Source organism: Atractosteus spatula, chromosome 5, assembly GCF_055471065.1.
Source record: "Atractosteus spatula isolate fAtrSpa1 chromosome 5, fAtrSpa1.hap1, whole genome shotgun sequence".
Taxonomy (NCBI): Eukaryota; Metazoa; Chordata; class Actinopteri; order Semionotiformes; family Lepisosteidae; genus Atractosteus; species Atractosteus spatula.
Window position 1 is genome coordinate 24,370,712 of NC_142710.1, and position 14,549 is coordinate 24,385,260.

Below are 14,549 nucleotides of genomic sequence, written 5' to 3' on the forward strand. Positions count from 1 at the left end.
CTTGATGCTTTGTTCATCTGGAAACCCCATAATCTAATTATCTTATACCTCACTGCTGAAGCCTAATATGTTGATCAAATGAGAAGATACCTCTAAACATTTTGATTATAGAACTTTGCTTTAAGCAAAATGCATAATTAAAGAACTTCATGATTTTCATGTTCTGTTTCTCCCCTAACACTTTGAGTTGAAGCAACAGACCAAACCTCAAGAATGTGATTTTAGGCTCACTTGTAAATATACTTTTTCGTCCATTGTATTTAACTTTCATTAGTTCTTTTGTAACAAAAACCATCAGAATTTATTAGAATTAATACAGTCAATCTTAAACCTCATTCAACTGAATTCCCCCACACTTCACTGACATAAAGGGTACAATACCAGTGTATCTGTTAATCTTAAAGACTATTTATGCATCATGGGTATGTTTGTTGCTTTAATTACATACAGTATGTACAAAGCATGCAATGAATAAACACATAACAGCGACTGCCATTAAGAGTAAACACTAGTTTTCTATATTCAGAAGGTATGCAGAGGTGAAAGATGTTTTCTGTAGAGTTGAATGCAGAATTTGCAGTGCAAATGAGTTGCCGAAATCATAGCTTGTTAATCTCCAGAAGTGGAGGCTTGTGGCTATCCAGGCAAGACAGTATATTTTGTGCATCTGTAAAGACGTTTGATGCAGAGCTGCTGGCACTGGAGCTTTATACTAAGGCAGCTGGTTGCCATAGATACCAAAATGATACTTGTGGGAATGTGGCAGTGGGAACTGAATGAACTCCACGAGCACTCTGTGGAATTCCAGTTCAAATTCTGTGTACAGATTGGTGAGGCTAGGGACAAGAGACAGGATGCTGAGAAGAAAATGAAATATACTGTATAGTGGAAGTGGAAGAAAAATATAATCTGTGGATCAGCACAATGAGCCCAAAACACAGGACTGAGCTGAAAGGTTAAGGGACAGCAATGTCTGAAGTGTTTTTAGGGATACTTTGAACAGATGATATACTGTACTTAGAGAATTCCTTACAAAGAGACAAAAAACATATATGGCATTTGAAAACCATGACACAGTAGCACACAGATGGCAAGCCCAAGACAATTTAATGAAAACCTACTGATAAAGTGGCAACACAACGAATGATTGTTTCCTTAAAAACCAAAGAGGAATTGGTCATCAGCTCTCAAGATTTCTAATGAGGAGGTCTTCTAAAAGAGGTGGCCAGGTTGCATTCACTCTGTTCTCATTTTAAATGGTTTTGTACACTTTGGCATATACTGTAACATGATTGGGCATTCGTAAGAGGAGACAGTACACTGTCCAAAGATCAATCATATTTATTACATTACAAGTCAGAGCAAGAAAAAAATGTTTAATACAAGAGCACACTGCTGATAATTTGTACTACTTTCTGATATGGGAAAATATATATTTCAATGATTGTCAAAAATGTGGACTTTTATTACATTCTACTTTAATACACTAATTTCTCTTCTTGAGCCTGAGGCAGAACTATGGAAAGGTCATGAAACAATCAGGATAGATCTCCCAAACTGAATAAAGGCTTTACTATCACAGAAATTGCCATCTTGTTAACACTGGATCACACCGAATAGTGATTACATGCAGCGTCAAGGGCCAAAGAGTGTTCAAAAGATAGTGTTCTTTAAAATCATAATGAAATTTGGGTTCAGAGCACATCCATGTGATGGTTTAAATCTATACAGCTGATAAATGTTTTTGTAGTCAAAAGAATTGGGTATGCAGAACCTGTGCCAGTTATATCCAAGTAGCTAAGACTACTTGGAATTAAATCTATACAGCCATTGTCATTCTGTGATTATCTCTTGGTGAAAGTGCCCTTTCTCTTCCTGCTGAAATTACCATCACTTCAGCATTTAAATACATTTACATCATAAATCATTAATGTGGTTGAGAGGTCTTTTGTTTAAGCTTTGGTTCAATTGTGAATCACTTCTTGAATTAGCCATTTGAAAGATATCTAAAATAATTCATAATGAAGATCACACACAGCAAACTAAGTTCAAAATCCTTGAAAACTAAATCAAAGTTAAACAATTTTGTTGTGACTTTTGCTATATAAAGCATGTTTTAATTTTTCCCAAAGCTGAATCAATTTTAGACTAGAGCTGGGCGATAATTCGATAACGATAATTATCGAGATATAATTTTCCTCGATATAATTTTAACAAATGTTCGATATATATGTTTATGCTTTGTGCATGATATGCTTAGCGCACAAAATACTGCGCGAGTGCGTGTTGCAGACCGGGCAGCTAACAGATTTGTTTAATGTTTCTGCTGTTTGGCAAGTGTTTGTTGTGTTCTTAAAATAAAAAGTTGTTTAATTTACCAATTAACTGTCTGGTTTCTTCAACTTTCACTCAGGAGAAAAAATCTGCCTTTAAACTTGAAAGAAATAATGATTTGACATTTATCGTGATAATTATCGATATCGACTGATATGAAAATTTTTGTCGTGATAATGTTTTTGGCCATATCGCCCAGCCCTTTTTTAGACCACAATTGTTTCATTTTCAGAAGTTAAATGGTATAAAACTCCATTCTTTTGCAAATTAATACTGTACATACAGATGACGGTACTATTTTCATATAGGGGTAAATTTACACCTGTTCTTTCATAACCAAAATACAGTGATTAAAGAAATCTATTATCTTACCTGAAAAGTAAATGCGAGTCGCAAAATGGAACATACTCAAGTCCTACATTTTATACAACAACATTCTCCATCTTGGGTCATTTCCAAACTCAGCATATAAAAAAATAAGCCTATATTTTAACAAGCAAATATAAGAACAAACACTACCACTGAAAAAATGCAGATTACAGTAGTCAGCTTTCTTCAAACACTACTTCAGTCCTCCGTTTTATTCTTTTTTCATGTGAATTGGCACACAGAGGTGAAGTCAGTGTTTTCAAAGGATGCCCCCCTTATAAAAGAATGAGTGAGCAGAAAGAAGATTTCTAAAACAAGTTTGTCTTTAGCATCTACTGTACAGAGCTGGGCACAGTGTCTCAATCAGATATTGACTCCTGAACCTCCACTGTTTGTCACTTTATCTCACTAGGAACTTCTTAAGTCTATTTCTGCTATCAGCTGTCAACATATTCTTCAAATTCTCTAGCTCTTTTGGGTCTTGCTGTAATAAACTGGTTCATTGATCTTTTAGGGAACAATAAAGCTAAAGCTATGTTTCTATCTATTCTAGAGTTATGTTTATGTTTCTATCTTAGGATCAGAACAGAACCTAAGATTTCATAAAATAATAAATTTTACTCTTGCTTGTTTACCTGATAAATTGAAATATATGGATGATTTCTATTTTTAAGGAAATATCCTTTAGCGCAGGTCCCAGGTTTATCTACCTTACATACAAAACACACTACTGTACTTAAAAGTACTTATACCTAACAATATAAATATAACACCTAACAATATAAATTTTAATGCTTTTACTTATCAGGATTAACGATAATATTATTTGATCAATTTCCAAAAATTTGCAAGATTGTGGACAATTTTAAACAATCCATGAAAGTAAAAATCATTTCAGAGGTTATTTCAGACAATTGTTCTTCCTGAAAGGACCTTACCACATCATACCAATGTGAAATTGAATTGAACAGAAAGAAAACAGAAGCCTCTTTGTTACATCCAGTAAGTGTAAGTCACTGAAACCTAGCTCCTTCATCAAAAACCTAAGACCTAAGACAGATTCTAAGTAAAATTAAGATGCTATGTGAATACAAAATTATGCTTACACTTAAATTATAGCATTGTTCTTCTCTACTGTCCTACTGGCAAACCATAATTTATTTCTTCCCCACATGTCTAGAAGATATACATATAAATATAATGCATCTGCATAAACACCTACTGTATGTCTTTCTCATAAGTAGCCTCTTCAAGGTTGGTGTTTCCCACTTTATATTAATAGTTTATGTTTCTGTTACCTACATGGAACACCCTGCATGTAGGGTGTCTATATTAATAACGTGTCTATATTAAATGACACCTGCCACTTATTCAGCCAGTCTTGAACTGGATCCAAGTCTTTTTGGATTTTTTCTACAACTTACACAATGCTTGCTAATGCTTATATATATATATGCTTTGGCATTATCTGAAAAATTGTCTTGTTTTCCAAGTATTCTAGAATCCAGATAACTGAAATAAATTAGTGGCCTAAATATAGATCCCTCAGATACTCCACCAATTCTGTCAATGTATTTCAAACATTCACAGTTTCCAGTCCATTAACCAGTTCTGATTGGTACAGTACATACAGTACATTAAATGCCAACCAAATGCAATTGCAGAATTTGGGTGAACTTCATAAAACAACAAGCTTTCCTCCAAGTAGCCCTAGCTTTGTAGCTATCTACTCTTCCTCAATTTCCAGCTTCTTTGTTTACATCATAGCCCTAAGGGAACACATTTGGTCAGCATTTAAATAGTATTATTATTTTTGCTTTATCCAAGAAGCTGTAGTTTTTTAATCCTTAAGTCTCAAATAAGGTTAACTTTGTAAAAAAATCTTCAGTTTTTTAAACAGTTTTGCTTTAAGAAACATGGTTTTAGTTTTTTTTAAAGTACATAGCTTCATAACTAAAAACGATCTCTATAGCTGGTAAGAGAAAAAGCAAAACGGCACTATTACCTTTCCTACACCAACCACTCAGTAATGAACAAAATTAAATTTGTTGGCTTTATAACAGTAGTCTAATTAAAAAAAATAAAACACAAACAAAAGGGCAATACTTTCTAAATCACAGGAAACTGTAATACATATATTAGCATTTCGAAGAGCTCCCTAGGAAGCTCATGTTCAGCAGTTCACCATTTCAATAAAAAAAAACTTCAGCTCCACTGTTCCCCAGTGCCTGTTCAGTAACTGAATGAAAAAACCCTTTTAGGTCGCAGCCCATTTTCTAGCCAAACTAAGCTCAGAACCAAGTATGTTATGTGGAAAATGCCCTAAAGAAGCTGGAAATGACATTTATATGGGATGCAGTTATAGTATACACTGCTTCTGCTGACCCTGTCCACTGTCAAATAGTCTTTAGGTAGGCACAAAAGAACTAAAATCTTACAAGGAGAATTAAAATACAATCCCCTTGTGTTTGTACAGACAAAAAACGGTGGGGTGGAGACTTTTCACATTTTCACCTGGGAAACATTTTAAAGATGGGAGAAAAAATATTGCTGGAACCTTAGTGATCACTACATTGAAAAAGAAAAAGGTTTAAAAATTATCAAGGTCATAACAGATTATTTTTAATCTGTTTGTGCCATTTTTAAAATGAAAAAAAAATCCAGTACCTTTTACAGTCACCATTATACACTGGTAGTTAAGTGCTTTTTTTTAAAAAAATATATATCAGATATAGAATTAACTACAAGGAGTAGTTAATTCTACACTGAAAGCAGGAAAAAAACATGTTTCGGTGGGTGAGTCCCTTAAAGGAGTAAATCTACTGGCTGTTAAAGTCAGTAACTATCGAGAGAACAATACTACAGAACTCGAAGTATATGGTTCAATTTTCCAAGCACCTGAATACAAGGATCTTCTCATTTATCACATTATATTAACTAGGTATTTATTGCCAGTATTGAAATATTTCCAAGGGAAAAAACAACAATCGAAGCACGACAAACCATAAATTAGGTATTAAAAAGATCTGACATGTATATACAGTATTTGTAAACATATAGTATATTTAAGTTATATGGTTATATATGTAGGTTATGTATATTTCCTGCCTATTGAACTACATAAACCTCTGATTTTTATGTGACTATTTCACTCAGTAATTGGTCAACATTAACAATGATCAACTGAGAAACGCATATGAGTAGCCAAACTAATATGGAGTTACAGCAAAGAAGGATGCTTGTCTGTTGGGTCAAATGGGACAACAAGGCAGCTCTAGCCAGTTTCCCTCACTAAATGACTATTCTGTGTTACACTTCAAGTTTCCAAAAGGAGGAATGCTAAGCCCAATCCCCACATATCACTGACTATAGGGTAGAAATATGAGTCTCTAGATCACTATTTCTTAGTGTGCATCACACACACACACTGTACCGTCATCCTCACTGTCAATACCAACACAGAAGACAACACAGCATCTTCAACCATATAAACAAGCAGTCATCCCTCAAAACAAACGTGTTTGAGCCAACAACAGCAGTAACAACACTTTCCACAATTGTATAATTGGAATGTATATCTTCTAAACTATTAAGGATCTCCGAGTGAAACATGAATCAACTAAATTAGAAGTATACTTTGTATGTTTTACTTGCTCCAATCTGTGTAAATATGGCTCTGTCGGCTAGAGCACAGGGGTTCAATTCTTGTGTGCTGCCCAGGCAGCTCTCTTCCCATTCCTCTCCATCGCCACTTAATTTTATAAATGTATGAATATATACATGCACATTCCATTCATTATCAAAGGTAGGGGATGGAAATTATATAAAATCAATACAACAGTTTGGCATAACTGTGTCATCTACTGAAGCAGAATGTCAATTATTAGCTTTTAGTTACTGTAATTACAGGCCAACATGCTGCAATTTTTTATGATTACATGCTTGATACATGAATTATGTACACATCCAACCTTTTTTAAATAAGGGTTTTATTTGAAGTTTAACCAGAAGGGCTACATATTGCCGTATTAGTAAAGATGTCTCAATGGTAAACACAATTTGGGGTTAAAAATTAACTGTGTAGTTACTGCTTGGCTTATTAACCAATACGTGCCCTAACTTAGATTGTATTGATCCTTTGTTGTTATCCTGTGCTTTTCAGCGATAGTCTTGGCTTGGTAGGGCATTATGCTGATTGAGACATGGATATACACAGATATCACAGGTATCATATGGATATACATAGAATCAGGAAGGGCTGCCCATTTAAACAATAGGATTAGCACATTGATTGAACCTTGTTGGCCTCCCTAGAGAGATCTTGCATAGTTAATCACAAAAGAAATTAGTGCAATTAGTGTGATTTGTGTGGTTAAGCTCTGATGGCAGAAAAAACAACATATTGTATATGTACTTCAAGTAGGTAGCTGTGTCAACATGCGTAGGCTACAAAGGAACAAGTAAAGGTTCATTCCATGCTGAAAAGAGAAGAAAAGAAACACAACTTTTCAGTTATGACACCCGAAGAAGGCTCCACAGCCAAAACATATTGTATATGCTCAGGAATAGTGCAATACCAAAGAAGAAGCACTTGAAATAAATGAAAAAAGACATAAAAGGCACAGAGATCACTTACACCAGCTCTTTTCCTGTGTGAGGGTGAAGTGGTCAAACACTCAACAATGCCCATCAGTTCTAATACTAAAGAATCAATTGTTTAGGTAAGGCTGGCAATCGCACACTGTAAATTTCTTAAAATGTTACCCGAGAAAAGAGTTTTCTTAAACATAACACTATCAAAGTGCCACAGAGAAACTGACCAGATTTTTCAACAAGATTGTCTCAGATTTTTCCCCTCCTCACCCAGATGCAGTTAGGCCTTTCACTAACAAGATTCTGAATTAGATTACAGCATAATTACATGGTTCTGTAGAGTGATTAATTCTTTAATAACTGCCTGCATTGTGTTGTGCTTTTTTTAAAAGAGTTGATTTTAAGAGCTGCAATACGCTATGCTTTGAAAAATGTTAGAAGTCACTATCAATCTGAAAGAGAAAATTGCCTTTATTTTTATTATAAGGATAAGTATGCAGGACCTTCTGCAACAATAATTGCAAAGCACATTTGGTAATCTAATGCCTGTCCTTGCTAGCTTTTCAACCATGTTTAATGAGAAATGCACCAATTTTCTTGTGCAAGAAAGGGCATTTAGGACATTATAAATGTTTGTTTCAAGACCATGCATTTAATTGTATAAATTCTATTATACAACAGCATTATCTATAGACAGTAACGCCCCTGTACGGTAGCTTCAGGTACTATAAACATATTCACACAATCACATTCCAAAATATTTGTTTGAATATTCACAAAACTTGTCCTTAAATCATGTTAGCATTAATGAAGTCACAGTTACAAGACTGCTGAGATCGGTCACTAATATTTTTTCATGTATCTCCACTGAAAACTTCAACTGTACACTTATACGTCTTAAAAATAATACTTTAGAAATACATTCTTGCTGATTCCCAAGTGTAACACACAGACTACCAATGATGGCCATTAAGGCAGATGAATTTTCACCAGTTTAGATACTGTTTTCTTTCCTATCTTTCATGTTGTGTTTATTTGGACAATGGAGTTCATGAAGTGAAGCACTTTAAAAGATGTAATATAGCAATAAAATAATACTACAAAAATATATTTTATAGACAAGTGTAGTACTTTCAGCACACCCAACTGGAAAAAAAAAAAAGATTTCAGGGCAGATGCAGAAAAAAGATCTACAGCACTTTTGCAGGTTGAGCAATGCACAATATTAGAACACTTTTTGTTCTGCAGATTCAGTATTCTACATAATTATCAAACTTTAAAAACACAAAAGCAACTGAAACAGTTGCACAAGTAAACTGCTCTGCAGTTTCCACTTTTTGTTGTCTGAGCTTGTAGTCATGACACTTAAAACAGGACTTAAATTTAGAAGCTATACAACTACTCCAACTAATAAGACTCAAAAATGTTGAAACTAAGTTCATAAATTTGATTTTTCAAAAAAAAACATTCTTAGTTGCAAAAGTATTCAACTCCTTTGTTACAGCAACCCTAAATCACTTCAGGTGTGAAAGAGTAGTTTGAAAAGTTACAAAATGAGGCGAATGTTCTCTGTGTATTCCCTTGACATGAATTTGAAACCACAGCTCATGTTAAAATATGACAAACTGACACTGACGATCAAGGAGCTGTTGAAACAAACTGAGGAATAAGGTGTTAGAAAGGCACAGATCAGCAGATTATGCATCTCTTTGAATAAAGTTAAGACCATTAGTGGATCTGCAACATAACACAGATCCTACATTGATCAGGCTGCCCATCCAGACTGAGCAGGCTTTGCAGCAAGCAGGAAACTAGTTAGGGATGCCACTTTCAAGCCAATAGTGATTTGGAATCCAAGATCGAAAGCATTTTTCATACATTGGCAATACCCCTGTTCCAACACAAAATTGGCCCATACGGATGAGTGGCAGAAAAGACGCCTTCACTCAAAATGGCTTTTAAATCTTATTCGAGATATACAGTACTGCAGGCATTTGGCAGAAGGTAATATGGTAAAAGGATACAAAAACTAAACTTGCTTTAAACATCTTGCGCTAGACGTAATTGCTTTGCAAAGAACACATTAGTCAGTTAGCACCATACCAGCAGTCAAGCATGGGATGTTGTTACAGGGATACATCTCATCAGCAGGGACTGGAAAACTTATCAAGGCAAGAGGGTGCAAAGTACCAGCAAAGAGAAAAACATGTGTGAGCCACCCAAGAATGTAAAACTGGTTTGAAATTTCTTACTGCAGAAAAACAGAGCTTTATTTCAAGACCATAACCACAGTATATTACAAGAACAGAGTAAATGTCCTTGAATGGCCACAGTCATGCACCCTTTTGAAAATTATACTGTAGTCAGGCTTAACAAATACTGTACAGTCCATCAACTATTCCAGACAAGCTTGTCAGAATAGGAGCAATTTTGTTAGGAAAAATGGACAAAATTACATTGTTTATCATTCTGTGGAGACGATGGGGATTCACGTGAATCCCACGTAGCTTACATACAGAAACAGAAATGGACAAGCAAGATTATCTTACTTTCTGATGATGCTGTGACCAGAAATAGTGTCTCTATGACCAGTGTTGTTTTATCTATAGAATTTTATTGTGTACAATTTTGGCAGCCTATGTATGGTTTTAAAGTCAATTTATCCTGCATTGGAACATGCAGGAATTGCCTAATGTGTCTGTGAGAGCTTATAGATGATGGAGAAACAGTTAAAAAAAGGAATATTAATTGTTAAATAGCACACAAATTTAAAATGAATCCTAAGGGTCCTTTGTTCATACCATTTTACTGAACAGCTTTAATGTCCATAAGAAGTCACTAGTGGGCATAACAGTTCTGGGTAATAACATCAGTGTTTTGATTTAGTTGATTAAAAACAAATAATTAATATTTAACAAATACAAGGCTCCGAGATTCTGGGATGAAATCCAAGAAGAGCTGGAAGCAGCAGATTCAGAATGTACACTATTAATCCCTCAGAGAAACAATGTTGTCATTTAATGTTAGTAGTTCTCTGGCCAACATCAGACCCCCCACCCACACTTATTCACACTGACCCTGTCTGAATGAACAACGGATTAAAAGCACTGCCTTTATTCAATTAAAGGAAAGTGATTTGGCAGGAATTTCAGTGACATATTCAACTTTGAATGAGACTTACAGGGCTTCATACGGACTTCACACTAAAGTACATACACATTCCACTTAGATAATCAAAATCATCTTGAATCGCTATAGCCAAATGAACACCTAAGATAATCGTGTATCCAACAAGATGCATGAGTTTACAATGTTTTTTAAAAAGCAACCAAGAAAAATTAACCAGTCTATATACAGACAAAAAAACTGCTGATAGAGTGGAGTAACTAATGTCTGTATGAAACAACAGAAAGTGAGCAAGCATTCTAAGACATTGTTTAATATTCAATAGTGTAAAAGTTTAAAACACATTAAAAAAATAATAACATTGAATCAAATATTCGTTGGGTTGAAGGGCTATGTTTTCTTTCACTGATAGCAAATACTGAAAATGTAAAGTGGGGTTTTTAAAGTGTATATACTTCTTATTTTTATTTATTATTCATAAAATCCTAATAACCAACAGAAATACAATCCATTTCCTAAATGGAAAACAAAATTAAAAATCTTATAACCTGACATCAGACTTTGTTTGATTTTATTTAGGCAGGGTGTCTGCTCATTTACATTGTAAGCAATCCTATTTGTTTGATACTTGTCAAAATTGGTTAAGAGTTTTGTTCAGTATGTTCCAGGTTCTTATTTTATAAACTTTGAAGGATCCTTCCAGCTATAATTGCATCTTATATGCTTAGGAATGAAACACACCAACAATCCCCTTGAGATAAAATAAACTAGTTAGAAAGGTATTCCTTCTTTTAGAGCTAAAAAATTAGGTATTGAAATAGAAGCATCAAAATTAGTGAAGTTAAAAATTTCCCAACCACAGATAATTTATTAAAATGCAAATGACTGATTTATTCAAACACTGCAAAACATGTAAGTATAGCAATCCTAACTCAGAAGCAGCTCAAAGCAAATACTTTAAACTAAATATTTAAACTAATTTCATTACCTTAACACATTCTGTAAGAATGAAGAGATTAACTATTCCAGTAGCTATAAGCAAATACACACTAATTTTACTTTTGTTTTAAATTTGGCTTTATGAAGACATTCAACACTTTCTTCTTTCAAGAGTGCTAATATTTTTATATGAATGTATTTTTTCTTTATAACTTTTATATAAGTACAAACTGCCCTTTTCAACGTACTGTATGACATCATATAAAGTAGCCTACAATTTTTAACCATCGCCAAATTATCAGAGATTTGTCATTTTTAATTTTCATAACCCTCATTATTTGTAATCTTTGACTTCTCTAAACTTCAACAATTCAAAAAGTCTGATGGGTGTGATTTTCTCATACATAGTCTACTGAGAATTGCAATGTACAGCAGCTATGCACTGAGTCCACCTGAAAAAAAAAGTCTACATTTTTTTGGTGTTGTCTTGCAGTGTTGAGCTCGACTTCAAGCAACAAGAGGACAAACTGCAGCCCCTGTTGAAAAGGCTGTGTCCCACTGAGGACACTCAGGTTCCATCTCTGCCTTACCCCCAGGAGGGATATACTTCAACACCCAAGAGGAAGTCTAAAACAGAGTCAAAGAAGCATGCAAGATGGAAACTCTGGTTTCTATGATTTTTTTCTTCAAATCCAATGGCCTGCCTTCTTCTCCTGTACACGGATACCAGTCATCTCTTTCCCTGGATAATGGATGCAGTGCTGGAATTAAGCATATGTTCATGATCCCAGTTTGAAAAGTAGTAAATAACCTGCATACCATTTAAGTTTTGTCACGTTTACCAAAAAAGGATTCAAACTTATAAATAATTTCCAGGAGCAAGGCGTGAAATTACACCAAGCCTACTTATTTGCAGATCAGCAAGGTGAGAAGCAAGACTGGATTTATTATTTTTTCCGTTTATTTATTTTTCTGTTCAAGTTTGCGGAAGGAAATTTTGGTTTATTAGTTTAGCAACTGTTACAGTTACACTTTTTAATGACAAGCCAGCGCCTTTGCATTTACACCTCCCCATCCATTATCTTGATCCACAAAACCCTGATGGAAACCATCAAGACTGTGTGGACAACTTGTTTCTTGAGAAACCATGAATGAGATTGCTCCTACAGCATATCAGAATCTGGGCAAAGCACAAGTTTTTTTTTCTCTAATGCTAGGATATGTTGGTTCAATTCCTTTTTTGTGTAAAAGGAGGAGGTTAACTGATTATAATTAGCATTAAGTTCAATGTTTTAGTTCTGGAACATGTGCCAAAAAAGTTAAATAAGAAACATTTACTGCTCTTCATCGAAATGGGAAGCAGTGTGAATTTCCCAAGGTGGAGACACTTTCAATCACTGAGTGCTGACAGGGTCAAAATCCAAGAAAACAGGCACATGTCTAATCCAGTCAAACCGTAAAAAACATCTCAAAGCTTTATACCTTTGCAGTCCCTAATTGTAATATACTATAAAAGAATAAAATTACAGTTATTTTTATAAACTTGTTAAGTTAGCATCTCAATGTAATTTTTTAAAACATATATAGAAATAGATATATAAACTTTAAGCTCACTAACTAAATACAATTAATTAGTTTTGCTGCGGTGAAAAGGATCAGGAATTTGTAAACTGCACCGTATTTTATTATAAAGACCAAGTGAGACCTTTTCAATGAAAGTTCAAGTGGCAGGTAAAGATTAAATAAGAACAAACAGAAGCTTTATTATTTTTGACACTTCTCAAAGAATCAGGTTCATGCCAAGTGATTAAAAGTGATTGCTTCTCACTCACAGACAGGCTAAAGCCATGCTATGACATTTAATTAAAGAATTAGAAAAAGCACTAGCACAGTAGCATGTAGATTACATCTTTCACATTGAACACAACACAGTCTTTAATCAATATTATTAAACCCATCCTATATAATTCAAGATGTTCTGTAGCTAACATCAACATTCACAAATTGATAAGAACAGTGATTTTGATAATATATGATTGCTTCCTATACAGCAGCTACAGTACATTCAGTTTTTCTGAATGTTGCTATTTATATAGTATAAATACACAGCTTCAACATTGATAAGAATCATATAAGTTTTTTTTAACACCATTAGTCTGCCACACCAAAAAAAGCATTACACAGCAATGTAATGACTGTAAAGCTAGCCTTTTAACCCTAACTTCTGAGAATTATGTCAAAAAGATGGACAAGCATTTTAATCTCAATACTAAAATGTAAAATGCATATGATGAAATACATATTTAACAAGTACTGTATTTCCTATAAGGCTACTTCTGTATGTTTTGGAATATAAGAGGATGAAAGTTATCAAGAGGTGTTCTAATGGTCTATATTTTATGGCAATGTTAGAGGTCAACAAGCTTGCAATTAAAACCTTCCAAGCATCTAATAAAAGCCAAAAAAACAAAATGCCCGAAAGACATCTGTGCCAAAGCTTTTCATTGGGCATAAAGGTATTTTCAAAAATTTCTGAGTTATTACCAATAAGAAGTCTCATGACTTCCCATTGGTAATGAGTACAGTTTGTATCAAAGGGAAGCTGTACTACCGATCATAAAACTCTGTTACATAGTCATTCGCTGGTTCCAAAGTCATTCTCATGCCCTTGATAATCAAAAAGGCTATCTGTTGACTGTATTTAATAAAAAAAACCTCTAAATCTTGTACATGAGGAATTAAATTTCAAATAGTTTTATTGTAGCAAGAGAGACATAGACGTTTATCTGTACCTTAAGGAAGTGCAATTGATTTATTACGTGCAATATTGTGTATTTTCTACTGTTTTTAAGTCAAATTAAAGAATTTATGATAAAATCAACATGGCACAAAACATTTGGAATTCATGCTTTAAAATACATATACATCTAATTTATATATGTATATCTGAAAACATTCAGTAAGTACATATAATTACTTCTGGGTAATCACCATAGATTGCTGAAACTTACAGTATAATAATAATAATAACATTTTAATTTAATAACAAATAAAACCTGATAAACTACTTAAATAATTGGGATATCAATTATGCCAACCAAACAGCATGCTTAAAAAAATCCATGTACAAATACTACAAAACTACATGCTATTTTCTCTCCTGACAACAGGCCTGATCATGGGGTTCA

At 34.0% G+C, this 14,549-nt stretch overlaps 2 protein-coding genes across 3 annotated transcripts in view; one reads left to right on the forward strand and one right to left on the reverse strand.

Moving 5' to 3' along the window:
- insyn2a (inhibitory synaptic factor 2A) overlaps window positions 1-12,081 on the forward strand; it is a 28,829-nt gene extending 16,748 nt beyond the window's left edge. Inside the window, exon 3 of the mRNA XM_088917084.1 lies at window positions 11,855-12,081. Within this exon, the coding sequence (XP_088773210.1) occupies window positions 11,855-12,038 (184 nt within the window). The 3' untranslated portion in view covers window positions 12,039-12,081. The remainder of the gene's footprint in view (window positions 1-11,854) is intronic.
- The window catches only part of dock1 (dedicator of cytokinesis 1), a 311,516-nt gene that overhangs the window by 184,975 nt on the left and 111,992 nt on the right, over window positions 1-14,549 (reverse strand). The window lies entirely within an intron of this gene.